Genomic DNA, 22,343 nt, shown 5'->3' with positions numbered 1-22,343 from the left:
AGTTAAAATTGTTTATTTCTGACTCTTCCGATAAGAAAGCTGTAAAAACTATGAACCTTTTTAAAAGGTATATTATTTTCCTGCTTCCTGTCATGTAATATTGTTGTCATTCTGTATTACTTGTTATTATAATAAAAATAATAAAATACTGTATCACTTGACAATATAATAAATGATAGTCCTGCGCAAATCTATTAACCTCATTAAAAGACAGTTGTGCACATGTCTTGTACATGGCAGTATAAATATTTTCTATCATCATTCACTTACAGTTAAAGCTAAATTAATAAGTTAGATTGCTATTTTTCTTTTTCTTAAAATCTCTTGCTTACAGTGTTGTTGTTTTTATTCACATACCTTTGCCATTCACATTGTCTGTTGCCAGTTAACTGGCAGAAGAAAAATATCTTATTATGTATTTTAACTTATTGTATAAGGCTAAGTAAAGATGAATATTTACGAAAAAAGCTCTTTCCACATGCATATGGAAGTTTGAGAACTGAGCATGCGTCACAAGACACCCATCAAAATAAAAGTCCTCAGGCTAGTTATAATTCTTCGGTCAAAATAAATGTATTCAGAGACATGTGAACATTAATATTACTTACATATTATACATTTAATACGATAGCTTTGTAAGTTCCTTCATAATATTCTGAACAATGATTACACAAACACATAATGACTTTCAAGGTTTTATGTTTTTCTAATAGCTATAACATAAATATGATTATATTTATTAAATATCAAATTGGCTTAAAATGACATAGTGTAGTGTAAATTCATATTGTTTCCATAGTTTAACCTTAAAGGGATAGTTTACCCCCCAAAAAAAGAAAATTACCCCATGATTTACTCACCCTCAAGTCCTCCTAGGTGTATATGACATTCTTTTTTCACACGAATACAATCAGAGTTATATTAAAAAAGGCCTGGCTAATCCAAGCTTTATAATGACAGTTGTAGCTGTTTTTGAAGGTCATAAAAATGCATTTGTCCGTTAAATAACGTGCTCCACACGGCTCTGGGGGGTTAATAAAGGCCTTGCTGAAACGTTGCTTTTGTAATGGCAACATTTTTAATTTTTTAATTAAAGTTCTGGCCAACTTTTTTAATTAAAGTTCTGGCCAATTGCATTCTGTAGAAAAGTGTTGAAAGTGCCTTTTCGAAGTTCAAGATGCGTATGTGATGTCTGATGAGAGTAACAGGTCGTGTAAGCTTTTGAATTGCAGAGGCACTTTCAACACTTTTTCCATAAACTGAAAACAGAAGGCGATCGGCCGGGACTTTACTTTATAAAGTTTTAAATATGGATATTTTTCTTACTTAAACACTTGCAATTCACTTGCAAATGCATTTAATAACCTCCCGGAGCCACGTGGAGCCCGTTATTTGATGGACAGATGCATTTTTATGGACTTCAAAAACAGAGCAATCTCTGCCATTAAAGATTGAATTAGCCAGTACTTTCGAATATAACTCAGCTTTTATTAATCTGAAAGAAGAATGTCTTATATAGGATGACTTAAGGGTGAGTAAATTATTTTCATTTTTATGTGAAGTAACCCGTTAATATTTATAATAATGTCTTCAAGGCTAGTTATCTGTATTGATATGGTTGTGTCATCCAGTCACATATTATACCTTCATTTTATTTTTGTGATAGTGTCATATCTTTATTAGTTTTAAAAACTGATGTCACAACTTGAGTTTTTTTTGTTTTTCAATTCTGAGATGTCCCAGACCATGTTAAGAGGTACATCCTTCATTTTTTCTTGGTAGACGCGGTCAAAACATTCACTCTGAGCCACGGTTAAAGAGTTCTTCCAGTCTCCAACTGTTCCTGTAATGGTAAGTTGAAAACATTAATATAACATATTCCACATCGCTGATGTGTCACTTATCACATTTAATAATTAACTTTTAAATAAGTAACTATTTCAAAAGTCTTCTGTCACTTCTTGAACAGAGATGTCACAGCACATTAATAATGAAATGGTCAAACTGAATTATCTCTTAACATACTTTTTTTTCAAGTGTTTAAAAATTCTTTTTTGTGCTACTGTTTTGAGAACATTATCAAAGACCAGATTGAATGAATGCATTATTGTTACTAAAAGAAATTTGTTCATATTTTTAAGAAACTCTACCAAAATTGTAGCATTTTTTTTTTTTGCGTATGTTTTGAGCTAGACACTGCTTCAATTACCAACTCTTGATATTTCACTTTTATCTGACCTTTGCCCAAAAAAAATCCTTTTGGATGATTTATATCCCGAAAAAGGAATTCATAGTTGGCCAAAGGGTCTTTCTTCATGTGCTTGAATGTGGCTGTCTCCACCACTTTATCGATCGCTGCGTCTGACAGATTCTTCCCCACAAACTCGCAGATTTTCACAATGACGGATCTGAGGTCCTGTGAAAAGGTTTGTACATTTCATTGGTCAGTCTACAGATATAGATATACAGTACATAAACCAACAGCCGCCAAACGCAACATTAGAGAAGTGTAATAACTCTAGAAGTAAAGATGAAAGGATCATAAACTGAACCAGTCTCACCTTGATCATTTCTTCATAATTCAGGATCAGGATATTGTATTTGTCTTTATTTGTGATCCATCCTTTAACATGGTCAAACCAACAGCCACCAATCACTACAAACCAGACACAACATTAGCTTCAAACCTTTAAGTCAATGCTGATTCTGATAGAAAGGTGTGAGAATACACAGTGCATCACAGTTTGTTATGGGCCTGTATAGCCGCAGACCAGTCAGAGTGCCAATGCTGACCCCTATCCACCGCCGAAAGCACCAACAGTGGGCACGTGAGCATCAGAACTGAACCATGAAGCAATGGAAGAAGGTGAACTGGTCTGATGAATCACATTTTCTTTTACATCCAGAGGATGGTCGGCTGCGTCACTTACCTGGGGAACACATGGCACCAGGATGCACTATGGGAAGAAGGCAAGCCGGCGGAGGCAGTGTGATGCTTTGGGCAATGTTCTGCTGGGAAACCTTGGGTCCTGCTATCCATGTGGATGTTACTTTGACACATACCACCTACCTAAGCATTGTTGCAGACCATGTACACCCTTTCATGGAAACAGTATTCCCTGGTGGCTGTGGCCTCTTTCAGCAGGATAATACGCCCTACCACAAAGCAAAATTGGTGCAGGAATGGTTTGAAGAGCACAAAAGGGAGTTTGGATGTTGACTTAGCCTCCAAATTCCCTAGATCGGATCCATGGAGACCCCAACTCAAAACCTACAGGACTTAAAGGATCTGCTGCTAACATCTTGGAGCCAGATACCAAAGAACACATTCGGGGGTCTAGTGGAGTCCATGCCTCGATGGGTCAGGGCTGTTTTGGCAGCACAGGGGGACCAAAACATTAATTTTAGGAACAATAATTTTATGCCTGGTCATAATGTTAGGTCATAATGTTATGCCTGATTGCTTTATGTGATGTTAATTAGTTGTAATATAGTATATTACAATTAAGTATATTTAGGAAATTTTTCATAAATAGTTTTAGCAAATATCTGTTATGCAAAAAGTATACTAGTTTTGGCTCTTACTGCATCCTGTGAAGAACTTTCCCAGCAGCTCGTCCATGCTCTCAGAAGAATCCACGGTTTTCATGTAGATGGAAAAATGGAAATATGACACCATGATGTCTTTAGGGTTTCTCATGACGTAGATGATCTGACAGCAAAGACAGACGCATTAAAACTGTTTGATGTCAAGGCAGTTTACAGGAAAATTTTAGATTACAGCTCGGAAAGTACTGCGTCAGTAAAGCGAACTTTCAGTAATTATAGTGTAACTATAAAGTACGTACGTGTAGGTATAAGGGAATAATATGTAATATTTGGGGAATAAAGGGGGAACTACCAGGAGCATTAACAAATTATTTATACTGTTAGAATTTATTAATTAAGGGATAATCAGATGTGTAGAGGGTAAGTGTGAATCTGCGGCTGTAAATTAAAGTGGTGTTTGTTCCCCTCTTGTTTCTTGTAGTTACAGGGGAAATACAATAAAACACGTACACAATCTGATATCACTCGGAAACTTTCAAAACAGATTTACGACACTTCTTATTTTTTTATTTTTAAAATAAACTCTTCATTTCAAATACTAATATCCAGTTAGTATATGTGACAGAAAAAAAGCATGTTTTGTCCTTTTTGTTTCTCTTGCTTGGCTTCTCCTCCTCTTGCGCCCCTTTCTTCATTTTCATTATTTTCACTTAAGGAATCCCATATCTTTTGCTATTCTGTATTAATATTTATTAAAAAAACAGTACACCCAGAAATGCTCTTATAATTGAATATTTTGGCTTCCGACCAACTGTTACCAGCGCGTGCAATAAAGAGCAATGTGAAGCTTTCATCTGACATCTCTGTCTTCCTGTCTTGTTTGTGTCTTGTTGCTATTATCATATATTATCGTATTGTGTTGTATACTGTTGTGAGCATTAATAATAAAAAAATCAAACAAAATAAAAACCGAAGGCATCAGACATCCGTGTGACTAGAGTTTCTCGGAGCGCTCCTGTCACGCTTCCAGTTACATCAAGCTTGAACCTTATACTGTCTATGCCATGACACTGTCTATGCCTGTCAACACTCTCATGCAGGTGACTGTGGGTCAGAAGTGATAGTCTACAGTTAAACATGTTTTAAAGTATTGGTATTTTTCTTACAAACATTATCGTTTCACTTCAGAAGACACTGATTCATCCATTGGGGTCATATGGATTACAGTAGTTATTGCTGTAGGCTATGTGCTGTTTGATGCTTCACTTTTAGAAACCCAAAGGAGTTTTCATAAGCAGAGATTATTTATTTTTCTGTGTTCATCTGAAGAAAGAAAGTATACATCTCGGATGACATAATGGGTAAAAGATGAGTAAATGGTGAGGACATTTCTGGGTGTAGGCTACTGTATTTTATAGCTAGAGACATATGGGATTCCTGCTTAAGATTCACTGTGGCAAGAACAAAAAAGAGGAACAAGAGAAGGATAAAGTCAAGCAAGAGAAATTAATAAAAAGTGTTTAAAAAAAATAGTTTTTCAAAAAAATCTTTCCGAATGATATCAGATTGTGTACGTTTTTGTTTTGTGTTTACCCTGTAACTACATGAAACAAGAGGGGAACAAACACCACTTTAATTTACAGGCCGCAGATTCACACTTACCCTGTAACAATATGGATAATTAACCCTTAATTAAAAAATACTTACAGCAGGCCTGTCCAAACTCGGTCCTGGAGGGCCACTGTCCTGCAGAGTTTAGCTCCAGCTTGCCTCAATTAGAAACTGGAAGTTTCTAGTATGCCTAGTAAGACCTTGATTATCTGGATCAGCTGTGTTTTAATGGGGTTGGAGCTAAACTCTTCAGGACAGTGGCCCTCCAGGAGCCGGATTGGACACCCCTGACTTACAGTATATATCTATTTTCATATATACTTTCAGTATATATCTATATTTATATAATATAAATATTTGTTAATTTTCCTATTAGTTCCCGCTTTATTTCCCAAATACAGGTACTTTATAGTTACTATAATCCCGAAAGTTACGGTGTAAATTATTTTTTACTTACACAGTACTTTCCAGGGTGTAATCTGAAGTGTTAACTAATCGATTGATGAACGCATACACACTTTTCCTTTTCCCTGCAGCGCTTTGGGCATCAGCGGCTGGAGTAAATGGGAAGAGAAGAGTCTTGGAGATGGACGCATGTTGTAATCTTTGTCCTTTAAACGATACTCTAGCCACGGCATCTGCTCGTATGTGCTTTGTTTGGCTTGGTCCAGGGAATCTTCCTCATATATTAAAGTTATGATCCGTTGTGCCCATACTGTACCTAGGGGAGTAAAAATTTAAGTATAATACATTCATTATAGTTTTTTTATATTACGTCTTCTTTTTACGTGCCACAGTGGGCCAAAGTCAAAGTTTGTCGGATGTAGACTACTTTGTTCTAAAATAGGTCACTTATTATTTTGCCTTTTTAAAATTTCACTTACCTGATTTCGGGTAGGTAACTATAAAGAGATCATCATCCCTTGTTTTGAAATCCTGTAAACTGTCAATATACTCTGGAGTAACAGCATGATCCATAACCAAAGATAAGACAGTGCCTTTGTACGTGAACAGTTTGTCACTAAGCTTTTTGTATTCCTGCTGAGCCATAGTTCTTACTGAGCCAAATCAACACTAGCAGGTGAAACTGCAAAATACCGTAAATGACCAAGGGCACTTGATATACCCTACCTGTGCAGGGCCAGATTTCATTGAGCAAAAGGTCATCCTTGCTGTTACTTAATAGTCAGAGTATTAATTATTTTTGTGGAGTTTAAGACCAACCTTTGGACATGTGCTTTAACCTTCTAAATCTTTATCAGTCTTTGCATATTTTTATATAGGAAATTCAATGGTAAGGTTGCATGACAATAATTAGCCTATGCATCCACAAATTATGGTTGCACTTGGTCAATATTTTTATACATTCAATAATGTTCTGTGGTTCTCAGCATTTTTGACTACAAGGTAAAATGGTAAATGGTATGAATGGTAATTGGAAGTATCAATATATTAATTTATAATTCATCATATTTGAGCCATTGTATGATAATGACAGAATAAAATCAATAAAGGGTCATAAACAGGCTCAGAAGGAAATGTTGCATGTGCTTTATCTTTTTATCCATTTAAATGGGATCATTTCAGCCTAAATTAAGCCACTGATAAACAACACAATTAAAAGTCATGGAATAGTTATGTAAGATGAGGGCAGTTTTAGAGAGTTTACCTCTAACTAGGACTATGTCAGGTTAACCCCATTATACAAACTCTTGTTTGCAGTTCGGTTAAAAAGTTCTTCTAGTCCATCTGTTCCTGTAATGGTAGGTTGAAAACATTAATATAACATATTACACACTGCTGATGTGTCCCTTATCATATTTAATAATTAACTTTTAAATAAGTAAATATTTCAAAAGTTTTCTGTCACGTTATAACTGAATGTTCTCTGAACATTCTGAAAGGTTGGATTCTGAAGTCCGTTGCCGCTTCAATATACAGTGGATACGGAAAGTATTCAGACCCCATTAAATACTTTACTTTTTGTTATATTGCAGCCATTTGCTAAAATCATTTGCTAAGATAATTTTTTCTCATTAATGTACACACAGCCCCCCAAATTGACAGAAAAACACAGAATTGTTCACATTTTTGTAGATTTATTAAAAAAGAAAAACTGAAATATCACATGGTCCTAAGTATTCAGACCCTTTGCTCTGACACTCATATATTTAACTCAGGTGCTGTCCATTTCTTCTGATCATCCTTGAGATGGTTCTACGCCTTCATTTAAGTCCAGCTGTATTTGATTATACTGATTTAACTTCATTAGGAAAGCCACACACCTGTCTATATAAGACCTTACAGCTCACAGTGCATGTCAGAGCAAATGAGAATCATGAGGTCAAAGGAACTGCCTAAAGAGCTCAGAGACAGAATTGTGGCATGGCACAGATCTGGCCATGGTTACAAAAAACTTTCTACTGCACTTAAGGTTCCTAAGAGCGCAGTGGCCTCCAAAATCCTTAAATGGAAGACATTTAGGACAACCAGAACCCTTCATAGAGCTGGCCGTCTGGGCAAATTGAACTATCGGGGAAAAGAACCTTGGTGAGAGAGATCAAGAAGAACCCAAAGATCACTGTGGATGAGCTCCAGAGATGCAGTCGGGAGATGGGAGAAAGTTGTAGAAAGTCAATTACTGCAGCCCTCCACCACCGCTTTATGGCAGAGTGGCCCGACGGAAGCCTCTTCTTAGTGCAAGACACATGAAACTTTTCTAAAAACACCTGACAGATTCCAAGATGGTGAGAAATAGGATTATCTGGTCTGATGAGACCAAGATAGAACTTTTTGGCCTTAATTTTAAGTGGTATGTGTGAAGAAAAATATCACCTATCCAATACAGAAGCATGGGGGTGGCAGAATCATGCTGTGGGGGTGTTTTTCAGCTGCATGCACAGGACGACTGGTTGCAATCGAGGGAAAGATGAATGCAGCCAAGTACAGGGATATCCTGGACAAAAACCTTCTCCAGTGTGCTCAATACCTCAGACTGGGCTGAAGGTTCACCTTCTAACAAGACAATGACACTAAGCACACAGCTAAAATAATGAAGGAGTGGCTTCACAAGCACTCTGTGAGTGTTCTTGAATGGCCCAACCAGAGCCCTGACTTGAACCCAATTGAGCATTTCTGGAGAGACCTGAAAATGGCTGTCCACCAACGTTTACCATCTAACCTGACAGAACTAGAGAGGATCTGCAAGGAGAAATGGCAGAATATCCCCAAATCCAGGTGTGAAAAACTTGCATCTTTCCCAAAAAGACTCATGGCTATATTAGATCAAATGGGTGCTTCTACTAAATACTGAGCCAAGGTTCTGAATACTTAGGACCATGTGATATTTCCGTTTTTCTTTTTGTACTGTGTGTACATTAATGAAAAAAAAAAAAACTTAAATGATTTAAGCAGATGGCTGGGTCTAAATATTTTACGTACCCACTGAACCTGTACATATCCTGTAAAGTTTGTGTTTGGTCTCTGAGTGGTAACTAAGGGTCTGGCCCAGGGATGTGTGATGTGTTGCTAAACACTTGACTTCAGTTGTGTTTGGACTTTGGAGGTATCACACCCCTAAACTGACAGGAGTGCAGGAACAGTGTTTGCTCACTTAGTCCAGAGATGAAATATGAATTTGTCTTATATTTTTATTATATTTTATTAATCGTATATGTCCTTTTATATTTCCTGAAACACTAAAGAATATAATAAATATTGCCTGTTCTACTGTTTGTACCGCTCACTGAGAGAAAGCACGTTATCAAAATGTTTTGCGAAACTTTATGGTCAGAACTGGAGCTCAATCAACTCCAACCTTGGAGAGACTCTCTTTCTGTGTATGTGTGCAATATTCTGTGTTATCAATATTGGAGGTGGATTATGGGCATCCTAAGAGATGGGGGGACTTGTTGTTTTGGGCAAACTGGCTCCTGCTCCAGATCTGGAAGGTTACTATGTGCATAATTTCAGGGTGAAAGCATCAACATATGCTCTTGGGACACATGCATCTGATTCACTGACAACATTTGGAAATTTACCATGAATGTTCATTGTGGCAAGCAGCGGGGTGAGTGACCGCGAGAGCGGGCCGGTGATGAGTGGTAATGAGTACCAGCTGCGCGGCACACCGGTCTCGTTTCGCGGCCAAGTGACCGGAGCTTAAAAGGAGGAGCGAAGGCAGCGGAAGATGAGAGAGGACCAGGCCTGGATTTTATGTTATGCTTTGTTTACGTTTTATTATGTGTGTGTATGTGCGGGCAGTCCTCCGCGAAGGGCTGCCCGTGGTTTACTTTCGTTTTGTTTATTTATTTTTACATTAAAAAGTTTGATGAACGTCTGCCGGATAGGGGAGGAGCAGGGAGCGCGGGGCTCGCTGCCGGGTCCCTCAGTAGGAGGAGTCACCGCCGGCCGCCAGGGGGCGGAGGAGGATCGAGCTGTCCACCAAGCGTCCAGTGCCATCGCGACGATGAGCCTCTCGGCGGGGGTAGGGCCGAACGGTGTCTGGGAACCGGACCAGATTTTTTTTTTTTCCCCCCTCTCTCCCCTCTCTCGTTCTGTAGCTCCTCGTGCTCCGTCTCCTTTTCTGTCGCTTCTCTGTCCTACCCCTAGGTGCTGCGGCCGCCGTAACAGGGCAGCGAAGCATTCTGGGAATTGAAGTCTTTCATCACTCTTTTCTCAGTCTAGAAGGTACCAAATTCAAAAATAATTTCACATTTCTACAACATGATAGAATACATTGATGACCCAGTTTAAATGCAGATTCATCTTCCCAGCGCTGAAGTACCCCTTTAACCGGCAGAAGAAAAATATGAAAACTTATTGTAAAAGACCAAGTGAAGATGAATATTTACGAAAAAAGCTCTTTCCACATGCATATCTATGGCAGGTTGAGAACTGAGTATGCATCACAAGACACCAATCAAAATAAAAGTCCTCAGGCTAGTTATAATTATTTGGTCAAAATAAATGGATTCAGAGACATGTGAACATTAATATTACATACATATTATAGATTTATTACATTACATTCTGACCAATGATTACACAAACACATAATGACTTTTAAGGATTTGTTTTTGTAATAGCTTTAGCCATTTCATTTTGACATTTAAATTCACCAATACTTAATATAACTGCCTTATTATTGTTTACATTTTCAACATAAAACGTAAATAAAATTATATATTTATTAAATATCAAATTGGTTCAAAAATTACATACTGTAGTGTAAATTCATTGTTTCCATAGTTTAACCTTAATGTTTAATGTACACACTCTTCAACCTCCTTCAAGGTTAGTTATCTGTTTTGGTATGGTTGTGTTATCCAGTCACATATTATACCTTCCTTTTATTATTGTGATAGTGTCATATCTTTATTAGTTTAAAACTGACTTGAGTTTTCAGCCATGCAATTCTGAGATGTCCCAGACCATGTTAAGAGGTACGTCCTTCATTCTTTCTTGGTAGACGCGGTCAAAACATTCACTCTGAGCCACGGTTAAAGAGTTCTTCCAGTCTCCAACTGTTCCTGTAACGTAAGTTGAAAACGTTAATATAACATATTCCATGCCATATTCTTACTTTTAAATAAGTAACTGTTTCAAAAGTCTCATGTTACTTCTTGTACAGAGATGTCACATTAATAATGACTAGATCCTCCACAAACCTGAAAACAAGATAAACTAACTTCATTAGCCTATTTTATCTCAGCTAACAAACATGTTCTAAGAATGTTTTGCTATTTTTTTAGGAGAAAAAAAAAACACTCCATGAAAGATGTATAAATAACTTGTGCTAATGTTTGAGAGCATAATTAAAGACCTGACTGAACAAAGATTCCATCATTGTTACTGAAAGTTTGTTCATTACTTTGAGAAACTTGCCAGAATATTAGTTCTGAGAACGTTCTCTGTTAGCTGGGATCGTGAAGGTGATCATTTGGGGAAAGAAATGCTCAAAGATTATACTGTTATATCATGCAGCTCTTGATATTTAATTTTTATCTGACCTTTGCGTAAAAAAAGTCCTTTTGGATGGTTTGTGACATCCTGAGAAAGGAATTCATAGTTGGCCAAAGGGTCTTTCTTCATGTGCTTGAATGTGGCTGTCTCCACCACTTTATCGATCGCTGCGTCTGACAGATTCTTCCCCACAAACTCACAGATTTTCACAACGACGGATCTGAGGTCCTGTGAAAAGGTTTTTACATTTCATTGGTCAGTCTACCGATATAGATATACAGTACATAAACCAACAGCTGCCAAACGCAACAATAGAGAAGTGTAATAACTCTTGAAAGAAATATTAAAGGATCCTAAACTGAACCAGTCTCACCTTGATCATTTCTTCATAACTCAGGATCAGGATATTGTATTTGTCTTTATTTGTAATCCATCCTTTAACATGGTCAAACCAACAGCCACCAATCACTACAAACCAGACACAACATTAGCATCAAACTTTGTATTAGGTTCAAGACCTGTTATGTCATCAGGCATAACAGATGAAGTGAATATCACTAATTATCTCTTCATCACGACACCTGTGGGTGGGTTATGTTCGGCAGCAAGTGAACATTTTGTCCTCGAAGTTGATGTGTTAAAAGCAGGGAAAATGGGCAAGCACAAGGATTTCAGCGAATTTGACATGGGCCAAATTGTGATGGCTAGACCACTGGGTCAGAGCATCTCCAAAACTGTAGCTCTTGTGGGGTGTTCCCGGTCTGCAGTGGTCAGTATCTATCAAAAGTGGTCCAAGGAAGAAACAGTGGTGAACCGGCGACAGGGTCATGGGCGGCCAAGGCTCATTGATGCACGTGGGCAGTGAAGCCTGGCCCATGTGGTCCGATCAAAAAGATTTGAGCCTCTGTAGCTCAAATTGCTCAAGAATTTAATGCTGGCTCTAATAGGAAGGTGTCAGGATACACAGTGCATCACAGTTTGGAGCTGCATAGCCGCATAACTGTCAGGGTGCCCATGCTGACCCCTGTTCACCACAACCATCAACACTGGCCATATAAGCATCAGACCTGGACCATGGGGCAATGGAAGAAGGTGACCTGGTCTTATAAATCATGTTTTCTTTTACATCACATGGATGGCCGGGTGCGTGTGCATCGCTTACCTGGGGAACACATGGCAGCAGGATCCACTATGGGAAGAAGGCAAGCTGGCGGAGGCAGTGTGATGCTTTGGGAAATGTTCTGCTGGGTAACCTTGGGTCCTGCCATCCGTGTGGATGTTACTTTGACACATACCACCTACCTAAGCATTGTTGCAGACCATGTACACCCTTTCATTGAAACGGTATTCCCTATTGGCTGTGGCCTCTTTCAGCGGGATAATACAGCTTACCACAAAGCTAAAGCTAAATGTTCAGGAATGGTTTGAGGAGCACAACAATGAGCTTAAGTTGAATTGGCCTCCAAATTCCCCAGATCTCAATCCAATCGACCATCTATGGGATGTGCTGAACAAACAAGTCCGATCCATGAAGCCAATGTTATGCCTGTTTATTTAAGGCATGTATGTTACACAGTTTATTTAAATTAAGTATATTTATTAAAACATTTTATAAATAGTTTTAGCAAGTATCTGTTGTGAAAAAAATTATACTAGTTTTGGCTCTTACTGCATCCTGTGAAGAATTTTTCCACCATCTCGTCAATGCTCTCAGAAGAATCCAGGTTTTCAATGTAGTTGGAAAAATGGAAATATGACACCATGACGTCTTTAGGGTTTCTCATGACGTAGATGATCTGACAGCAAAGACAGACGTATTAAAACTGTGTGACGTCAATACAGTTAACTAATCGATTGATGAACGTATACACACTTTTCCTTTTCCCTGCAGCGCTTTGGGCATCAGCGGCTGGAGTAAATGGGAACAGAAGAGTCTTGGAGATGGTCGCGTGTTGTAATCGTTGTCCTTTAAACGATACTCTAGCCACGGCATCTGCTCATATGTGCTTTGTTTGGCTTGGTCTGGGAAATCTTCCTCATATATTAAAGTTATGATCCGTTGGGTCCATACTGTACCTAGAGAGGTGTAAAAATCAAGTATAATATATTAATTATATTTAATTTATTATGTCCTCTTTTTACATACTACAGTGGGCCAAAGTCAAAGTTTGTCAGAGCACAAAAACGGCAATTAATAAAATGTTGGAAGAGCAAAAAAATTATTAATTTTAAATAACTAATTTTCTTACATGTGGTTAGTTAAGAAGACATATTAAGTCTGCACAAATATATTTTCAAATCCAGTTAACTTTTAGAATTGCAAATGTTGACTGGACAAAAAACGCAAATCTAGTCAATGTTTTATAAAAGTAGCTATTAAGGCCAAAACAATAGTTTACTATAGTAGATAGATTTTTGTTTGTGCTGTTGAAATGGGCTGTAAGAAACATTTGGTAATAGCCTATATCAGAACAACATTTGTGAAATTAGATGTAGCCTTTTTCCATGTTTTTTTTTATGATGGTATCCGCATAATGATAAGAAGATGGATCCTATCTATTACACATTTAATATAAATATATAATTCATGAACATATGTAGCTAGTTTTTTGCATTTAATCTGCCTAATTTTAATGAATACATACAAGAGCTCGTCTGACTTTTACAATACCATGCGGAAGGATCTGTATTGCTCGTTTGATTTCGCGGAAGGATCTGTATTCGCGGAAGGATTGTTACAGATCAAAGGACTTCGCGCAGTTCGCGGGTTTCACCAGGAGATAGCAGCAGAAATTTTGAGGGTGCAGTTCACGCGTCAGGTAAGTGTTAATGATTAAATTGCAGACAAATGTGTCGTTATGCTTGTTTTGGATATTTAACGTTAGAAGTGAAGTAAGTAAGTAAATATATCCAAGGGAAATAGGGATAGCTATTTAAGTGATGTCTGTCAAGTTCACTAGTCAGAGTCGTCACCGAATTAATGCTCAAATGAAACTAACGTCTTTCTCTCATTAGCTATAGGCCAAGGTGTTGATTTGTATATGAGCAAATTTACTGAAACATGTCAAACATCTATTGTAGGCCGCTATTTAGGGTTACGTGGTTGTGTTGAACTGATTTTTTCCTGTTCCAACTTGTGAAATTTTCCCGTAAAGTTAAGAGAACGAGACAATCACGAATACTATGGTAAAATGGCGCTCGTTTTTAAGCGGGATGAATTCTAAACAGCATAAGAGAAAGAAAGCCAAGTATGTTACAATATAGGATAAAAAATCTACTTTAGTTTGCAACTTTAGTTTAGTCACACATGAAAGTACATTCTTAATATTGATAAAATGTTTAAATAGCAGAATAAGATTTTTTAAAAATCCAATTTTTATCCAAAATCCCCCCCAAAAAATATTGACCAAGATATCCATTGATGCTGTCATCATTGCAAAGTTTCTCATCCAAGCCAGTCAGTTTTTCTTAAAGGGATAGTTCACCCAAAAATGAAAATTCTGTCATTTACTCACCCTCATGTTGTTCCAAACCTGTATGAGTTTCTTTGTTCTGCTGAGCACAAAATAAGATATTTGGAAGAATGTTTGTAACAAAGCAGATAGAGCAACCATTCACTACCATAGTAGGGGAAAAAATACTATGGTAGTGGTTGCTCTATCTGCTTTGTTACAAACAATTTTTCCAAATATCTTTTGTGTTCAGCAGAACAAAGAAAATCATACAGGACTGGAACAACACGAGGGTAAGTGATGACAGAATTTTTATTTTTGGTGAACTATCCATATACTTTTACCATCTGAAACACTGACAAGAAGCAAGAATGCTCCACTGAATCTACTTTGATTGTGTGTGTATTTTCCAAACTAAAGGTGCATTAAAGACATTAAAGAAAAGTTACAAGGTCTTTGGTCATTTTTTTATTTTAAAGAAATTTGAATTTTTGTAATGAAAATGTATTGTTTGTATGACAAATGTTATAAATGCAGATGGTACAATGTGTTTTCATTTGTTTTTATCCTCACTATAACATTTTATGCATTTTATTGCATAACTATTGCATTTTAGTTCCACTGCAATTTCTTTTAACGATTAAAAGCATTTAAAAATGAAACCCCTAATTAAAACATTTTCATTTAATTAATTATAAAACAAGTTGAGTAAACGTACATTTTAATTTTGAAGTCAAGTTTGAGCCAATTAAAAAATGTTAATTCAGGTAACGATTTCTAGAACGAAATTAAATGAACATAAAAAATCTGTGGAACTTACTAAATAATAATTGGTTGAAAGCACTTGAAATTTTTTACAGTGAGGTAGGACACTTTGTTCTAAAATAGGTCACTTATTATTTTGCCTTCTCAGAATTTCACTTACCTGATTTCGGGAAGGTAACAACAAAGAGATCATCATCCCTTATTTCAAAATCCTGTAAACTGTCAATATACTCTGGAGTAACATCATGATCCTTCTCCAAAGATAAGACAGTGCCTTTGTACGTGATCAATTTGTCACTAAGCTTTTTGTATTCCTGCTGAGCCATAGTTCTTACTGAGCCAAGTCAACAGTAATGCGTGTATTGCCAAAAGACCGTAAATGATGAAGGGAACGTGATATATACCCTATACATGCAGGGCCAGATTTCATTGAGAAAAAAGGTAATATTTGCTGTTACTCAATAGTCAAAGTGTGTGACCAACCTTTGGACTATGAGCTTTAACCTACTAAATCTTTATTATCAGTCTTAGTACATTTCAAATATGAAATCACTGCAAGGTTGCATGATATTATGCAAAAATTATGGTTACACTTGATCCATATTTTTGCACATTCAATAATATCCTGTGGTTCTCAACATTTTTGAATACTAAGTAAGATATTTTCAGCATTTCTGCTGTAATTCTGAAAAATCTTATTGTTTTCACCTTTTATGAACAATGATCGGAAGTATCAATATATTGACATATCAATATCATATTTGTGTCACTGTTTAATAGTGACTGAATACACATCAAACAGGCTCAGAAGGAAATGTTGCATGTGCTTTATCTTTTTATCCATTTAAATGGGATCATTTCAGCCTAAATTAAGCCACTGATAAATAACACAATTCAAAGTCATGGAATAGTTATGTAAGATGAGGGCAGTTTTAGAGAGTTTACCTCTAACTAGGACTATGTCAGGTTAACCCCATTATACAAACTCTTGTTTGCAGTTTGGAATGTAGGTAAGATGAAGCAATCTTCAGAGATCGATGCACCAAATACCTTACATCCAAGCCTTAATTAAAAACATGTCATGAAAAGTTTTAGCTTTTGAAATGATTTGACATTGAAATCATTATATTTATATACTTATGACTTGATGGTGTTTGCTGACATCTACTGGTCATTCTGAGGAAGTGAAGCATCTCAGAAATATCAGAAGGGTCTGCAACCAGTTATAATAAATCCCTTAAAATGGAGAAAACCTTAGTAGAAAGGCCACACCGTTATTATGAAATTAATTTTAGTTAAAGCCCTTACTAAGGGAATCTAACATGGGGTTGGTTGCAAGACTATTTTAAAGGGATAGTTCAGCCAAATATGAAAATTATACCCATTCATTGTCGTTCCAAACACATACAATTTTAGTTTATCTTCAGAACACAAATGAGGATCTTTTTCATGAAATCTGAGAGATTTCTGTCTCTCCATTGACATACTTTGACTCTTCAAAAATGTCTTAACAAGATCATAAAACAAATCCATATGAATTGAGAGGTTTAGTCCAAATTTTCTGAGTCTTGATCGCTTTATATAATGAACAGATTGACTTTATTTCAATCTGTTCTTCAATTAATTCATCTATAAACATTCATCAATGAGGTTAATTCTTGAGTTACGCAGCACGTTTGAGCTTCAGAAAGAACCAATGAGGTTCATTCTCATGTTATGCAGCACATTTGAACTTCCGCAAGAACCATGAGGTTCATTCTTGTGTTGTGCAGCATGTTTGAGCATCAACAAGAACCAGTGAGGTTCATTCTCGTGTTGTGCAGCACGTTTGAGCTTCAGCAAGAACCAATGAGGTTCATTCTTGTGTTACACAGCACTTTTGAGCTTTTGTCGGTGATGTCAAATGTCAACAGGCCAATTATGGTAACCCATGGTCGGATGAAAATGAAAAATTAAATCTGCATCTCCATAAAGTTGGTCAGCAGCAGAAAGCATACTCAAAAACTTCCTGGTATACGACTGCATTGACCTTGGACCTCAGAAAACCCAGTGGACCAATGCCAGCAGATGACATGGCATCCCAAACCATCACTGATTGCGGAAACTTTACACTGGACTTTAAACAACATGGATTCTGTGCCTCTCCTCTCCTCTGTTCCTCCAGACTCTGGGACCCTGATTTCCAAAGGAAATGCAACATGTACTTTCATCAGAGAACATAACTTTGGACCACTCAACAGTCCTTTTTGAAATGTTAGGAATGCGACAGATGAAACCGATGTCTTGCATACGTCTGTGCGTAGTGGTTCTTGAAGTACTGACTCCAGCTGCAGTCCAGTCTTTGTAAATCTCCCCCACATTTTTGAATGGGTTTTGTTTCACAATCCTCTCCAGGGTGCGTTTATCCCTATTGCTTGTACTCTTTTTTTCTACCACATCTTTTCCTTCCATTCACCTCTCTATTAATGTGCAATCTATCTATGCTCTGTGAACAGCCAGCCTCTTTTGCAATCACCTTTGTGTCTTGCCCTCCTTGTGAAAGCTGTCAATGGTCGTCTTTTGGACCAACCGTCAAGTCAGCAGTCTTTCCCATAATTGTGTAGCCTACAGAACTAGACTGAGAGACCATTTAAAGGCCTTTCCAGGTGTTTTGAGTTAATTTTCAGTGTGGCTCTAGGTGTCTTCAATATTGAACCTTTTCACAATATTAAAATTTTCTGAGATAATGAATTTGGGATTTTCCAGTGTTGTCAGTTTTGATCATCCAAATTAAAAGAAATAGGCATTTGAAGTATAACAGTCTGTGTGTAATGAATGAATATCATATACAAGTTAACCTTTTTTGAATAAAATTAGTGAAATAAATAAACATTTTAATGATATTCTAATTATATGACCAGCACCTGTATATTTTAGCCTACTTTCGTAGGTATTTTCAAATAAAATCATTTTAGATCAAACTACAGCTGACTGTTTAGTAGCCTAGCATATATAGCAAGCCCACATTTTTTTTGTGTTTAATGTGTGTGGTCGAGTTTGTGATTCACATCTAGATTCAGCCTGGGTTTGAAACAAATTTGCTAAGCCAGAGTCGAGCGCAGTTCTACTCTCTCTCCCTACGCCTCTCTCCCCCTCATACCGGTCACCTAATCCCTCCTCTGGAGAACCGAACATGCAAAAGTTTCAGAACCAGGATTATAGCAAGCTTCACTGAGACTACCTGAAGATTGGAGTTTAGATTTAGAACAAATCCTACACCTCTGAGAACTAAATTTGCAGAGTAATTGGTTTCAAGACAATGTTTCAGGGGAGTCTATTTTTCTTCAGCTAATTGCTATTAATTCGCGTAATTTATTACTTGTGTTAACCCCTAACAGTTTTGGGGGTTAACACTTGCATGCTCATGAATATTTAAATATTGTCCTGAAATGAGACAAAATTGTATTGTGAAAGTGGGTGTAACATACCAGATGGTCATTTCATAAGTTATTTTTAGATTTCATTCTAATGCAAGATTTACAAAGATTCTTTAAAAAAAAAAAAAAAAGGTAAATTAATGAACGACTCAAAAAAAGTAAACAAACTTTTTGAATTTTAGAACAGATTTATTTTTTCATATTTTTAAGGGGCTGAATGGAAAATAATAATACAAAGTGTAGTTAAGTCTCTTCTACATGCAGAACGCTGATTTTTTTCTTCAAGTTGTTGACGGTAACCCACACACCTGCTGTTTGCAGACACTGGTATTTGTTTGTGAACTTTAGTTTAAAGGATCTGAGGCGTTTAGTCTTTTTTTTAAGGATCTGAGGTGTTTATGCTGCCTGTTTTGTCTGCTCTTTCTAACAGTGTTGTCAGCACAAAACAGTATCTACAATGAATCTTGCATTCAGAACAGCAGGTCAAGAGGCACGTAAAGGGTTTTTCAATGCATAAAGAGTCTGAAAAGGTCTGCCATTGTTCAACGCAAGGAGCAATGTACTTGTTGTTTTAAAAGGATCTTTTCAGGTAGGCCGTAAACCGATCCTGGGCCTTTCCTGGCCAGGGTGTGCCTGGGCATCTCTGATTTACCTAAGGGACCAGACGGCCGTGCATGGGGCTGCCGAGGGAGGAGGGCTGGGGGTGGAGAAAAGGAGCCAGCTGGTTACTGGTTGCAAAGGATGAATGGATGAAAGAGGAGAAGGCTGAGAAATTACAAACAAAGGTGCTGATGAAGGTTACTGCAGAGGCTTGTGTTGACCATGCCATCCTCAAACCCGTTGACCTGAGGTAATATATAAGCCAGAACACACAAAAAAGTGTTTAAACACAATAAACGTTCCAATTGCATGTACACTTGACAACATGACAAGTGGTACTTAGGAGAACAGTTGGGATAACAGTTCTCTGGCACAAGTTAAAAGTAAAACGATAAAGTAGTTCAGGACAGATGCCAGAACGCCTACAGTGTCATACAATGAACCATCAGAAATGAAAACAGGACATAAACAGCTGGCAACTCCCCTTAGTGTAAAGTCCTCTGAAAATATCGCCTTGAGAAATATACATCTTCACGTGTCATCATCATTTTTTGACAATTAATTACACTAAATCCTTATTTGTCTTGCTAAGGCTAGTGCCATAGCTAACATTACAAATATTCACACACACACACACACACACACACACACACACACACACACACACACACACACACACACACACACACGCAAACACATACGCAAACACACGCAAACACAAATTGTAATCGGTTACTGATTACAAATTACATGACAAAATTGTAGTTAGTAAAGTAATCCATTAACGTAATATAATCTGACTACTGTTGGATTACTTTTAGATTCCTTTTGGCCTAATTTGTGTATCACATTGATGTGAGTATATTTTTGTACCATATTGATATAAGTATATGAATAGAAAGAAAATATATTCCATTCTTTATTATTAACAACATGAAGTGCATTAAATACGTCAGGGTTTCCTAGACTGAGGTTTGTGAGTTTAATGAAAGCTAACTTTAATAAAAAATCATTTTTTAATTAAAAACAATAAAAATAAAGCATTCAATTTTTTTAATATGTGTTTGCCTGCATGTGACTATTGACTGACATCAGAGGACAGTGAACTTAATTTAATTAATTAATGTTTTATTATTATTATTATTATTATTATTATTATTATTATTATTATTATTATTGACTTAATTTTATTACTGACCTAACTTACAAATTAAAATCTTAGGGGGTACTTCAAGTAAATATATTGGGTCAAAGAAATTTCAACTGACAAAAAAGTTGGAAAATCTTTGCATTGCATGTATAACCTAAATATGAAATTATGTGAATTTGTACATTTTAATATTTTTGAAAGATTAAATACATTGATGCTTGGTTCAATAACTCACTGTAACAGTGATAATTCAAATAATAATGTGTTCAAATGTTGATAAGATATGCATTGTTGCAATGCAAAAAAATAAATAAAATAATAATAATAATAATTAAATTAAATTAATTATTGTTGCAATCCTGAGAAAACATACAGTATATAAGCTATAACTGATCTGGCTTAACATCAGGCATGACCTAATATTTTGTTGGTCCCCTTTTTGCTGCCAAAACAGCCCTGACCCATCAAGGCATGGACTCCACTAGACCCCTGAAGGTGTGCTGTGGTATCTGGCACCAAGATGTTATCAGTAGATCCTTTAAGTCCTGTAAGTTGCGAGGTGGGGCCTCCATGGATCTGACATTTTTGTTCAGATGCTCGATTGGATTGAGATCTGGGGAATTTGGAGGTTAAGTCAACACCTCAAAATTGTCGTTTTTCTCCTCAAACCATTCCTGAACCATTTTTGCTTTGTGGTAGAGCGTATTATCCCGCTGAAAGAGGCCACAGCCACCAGGGAATACCGTTTCCATGAAAGGGTGTACATGGTCTGCAACAATGCTTAAGCAGGTGGTACGTGTCAAAGTAACATCCACACGGATGGCAGGACCCAAGGTCCCAGCAGAACATTGTCCGAAGCATCACACTACCTTTACCAGCTTCTTCCCATAGTGCATCCTGGTGCCATGTGTTCCTCAAGAAAGCGACGCACACGCACCCGGCCACCCACGAGTAGCTCGTTTATTTGATCGGACCACTCAGGCCAGCCTTCGCTCCACACGTGCATCAATGAGCCTTGGCCGCCCATGACCGTCGTCGAGTCACCACTGTTCCCTCCTTGGATCACTTTTGATAGATACTGACCACTGCAGACCTGGAACACCCAACAAGAGCTGCAGTTTTGGAGATGCTCTGACCCAATCGTCAATCACAATTTGGCCCTAGTCAAACTCACTTAAACCCTTACGCTTGCCCGTTTTGTCTGCTTCTAACACATCAACTTTGAGGATGAAATGTTCACTTACTGCCTAATATATCCCACACACTAACAGGTGATGTGATGCAAAGATAATCAGTGTTATTTTGTTTTAATAATAATGTTGTTGATGGTTCTGATGGAAATTCAGTTTAAATATTATGTTATAATTATATTAACAGTCATAAAAACATTTTCCCCACAATATATTGAAATAGCCTGTTCACTGCATAGATAATAAAACATATTATAATTATTGTTAAAACATCTTTATTTAATAAAACCATGATATGAAAATAAATATGATATGCTTTGTTGTTTCTAAATTGGTCTTCTTCGTCTTCTTCTTCTTCTTCTTCTTCTTCTTGTGCAACTAATTCACATTATTAATAAGCACATACACTGTAAAAAAAGGCAAATTTTTAACTTTTGCAGTACAATCTACTTGGATGTTTAAGTTATTTCAACTTAAATTATGTTAAACTGAGGATAACTTCGGCTTCAAAAATAAGTTTCAACAGGAAATTCGGTTTATTTGCACATATTGCAGCTGTACACTTCATCTTATCTGTCCCCATCGGAGCGTCACTACGGAAAGGGGGCGGGGCGTACAAAAGTTTGCGAAGCCCAAAAGTGAGTGA

General features: G+C 37.0%; 2 protein-coding genes and 1 long non-coding RNA gene across 3 annotated transcripts in view; 1 reads left to right on the top strand and 2 right to left on the bottom strand.

Annotated features, from left to right (window-relative positions):
* LOC137040281 (uncharacterized) overlaps positions 1-3,592 on the top strand; it is a 31,320-nt gene extending 27,728 nt beyond the window's left edge. The window contains exons 3-4 of the long non-coding RNA XR_010897878.1: positions 1,783-1,851; positions 2,907-3,592. This is a non-coding gene — a long non-coding RNA (uncharacterized lncRNA). The remainder of the gene's footprint in view (positions 1-1,782; positions 1,852-2,906) is intronic.
* Positions 1,470-6,612, bottom strand: LOC137040277 (amine sulfotransferase-like). Its single transcript, XM_067415753.1, has 6 exons — positions 6,045-6,612; positions 5,679-5,881; positions 3,586-3,712; positions 2,562-2,656; positions 2,239-2,416; positions 1,470-1,843 (listed from the first exon to the last, which is right to left on the bottom strand). The coding sequence occupies exons 1-6, from the start codon at positions 6,208-6,210 to the stop codon at positions 1,686-1,688; spliced, it is 927 nt and encodes a 308-aa protein (XP_067271854.1). The 5' UTR covers positions 6,211-6,612; the 3' UTR covers positions 1,470-1,685.
* Positions 6,613-10,390: 3,778 nt separating this feature from the next.
* On the bottom strand, positions 10,391-15,760 carry LOC137040275 (amine sulfotransferase-like). Its single transcript, XM_067415752.1, has 6 exons — positions 15,502-15,760; positions 12,998-13,200; positions 12,794-12,920; positions 11,498-11,592; positions 11,172-11,352; positions 10,391-10,691 (listed from the first exon to the last, which is right to left on the bottom strand). The coding sequence occupies exons 1-6, from the start codon at positions 15,665-15,667 to the stop codon at positions 10,564-10,566; spliced, it is 900 nt and encodes a 299-aa protein (XP_067271853.1). The 5' UTR covers positions 15,668-15,760; the 3' UTR covers positions 10,391-10,563.
* Between the last annotated feature and the right edge of the window lie 6,583 nt (positions 15,761-22,343).

The sequence above is a fragment of the Pseudorasbora parva genome, chromosome 14, assembly GCF_024679245.1.
Source record: "Pseudorasbora parva isolate DD20220531a chromosome 14, ASM2467924v1, whole genome shotgun sequence".
Lineage (NCBI taxonomy): Eukaryota > Metazoa > Chordata > Actinopteri > Cypriniformes > Gobionidae > Pseudorasbora > Pseudorasbora parva.
Note: the sequence above shows the minus strand (reverse complement) of the source record. Positions and strands in the feature narration are given on the sequence as shown.

Bases quoted from the DNA above. Each gene is read 5' to 3' on its own strand.
- LOC137040277 (XM_067415753.1), bottom strand. From the start codon at position 6,210: ATGGCTCAGCAGGAATACAAAAAGCTTAGTGACAAACTGTTCACGTAC. The intron at 3,713-5,678 runs GTGTGTATGCGT...CTTTGCTGTCAG, and splicing joins CGCTGCAGGGAAAAGGAAAA to ATCATCTACGTCATGAGAAA. The intron at 1,844-2,238 runs GTCAGATAAAAG...TTACCATTACAG, and splicing joins AGGATTTTTTTTGGGCAAAG to GAACAGTTGGAGACTGGAAG.
- LOC137040275 (XM_067415752.1), bottom strand. From the start codon at position 15,667: ATGGCTCAGCAGGAATACAAAAAGCTTAGTGACAAATTGATCACGTAC. The intron at 12,921-12,997 runs GTGTGTATACGT...CTTTGCTGTCAG, and splicing joins CGCTGCAGGGAAAAGGAAAA to ATCATCTACGTCATGAGAAA. The intron at 11,593-12,793 runs GTAAGAGCCAAA...TCTGGTTTGTAG, and splicing joins AAAATTCTTCACAGGATGCA to TGATTGGTGGCTGTTGGTTT.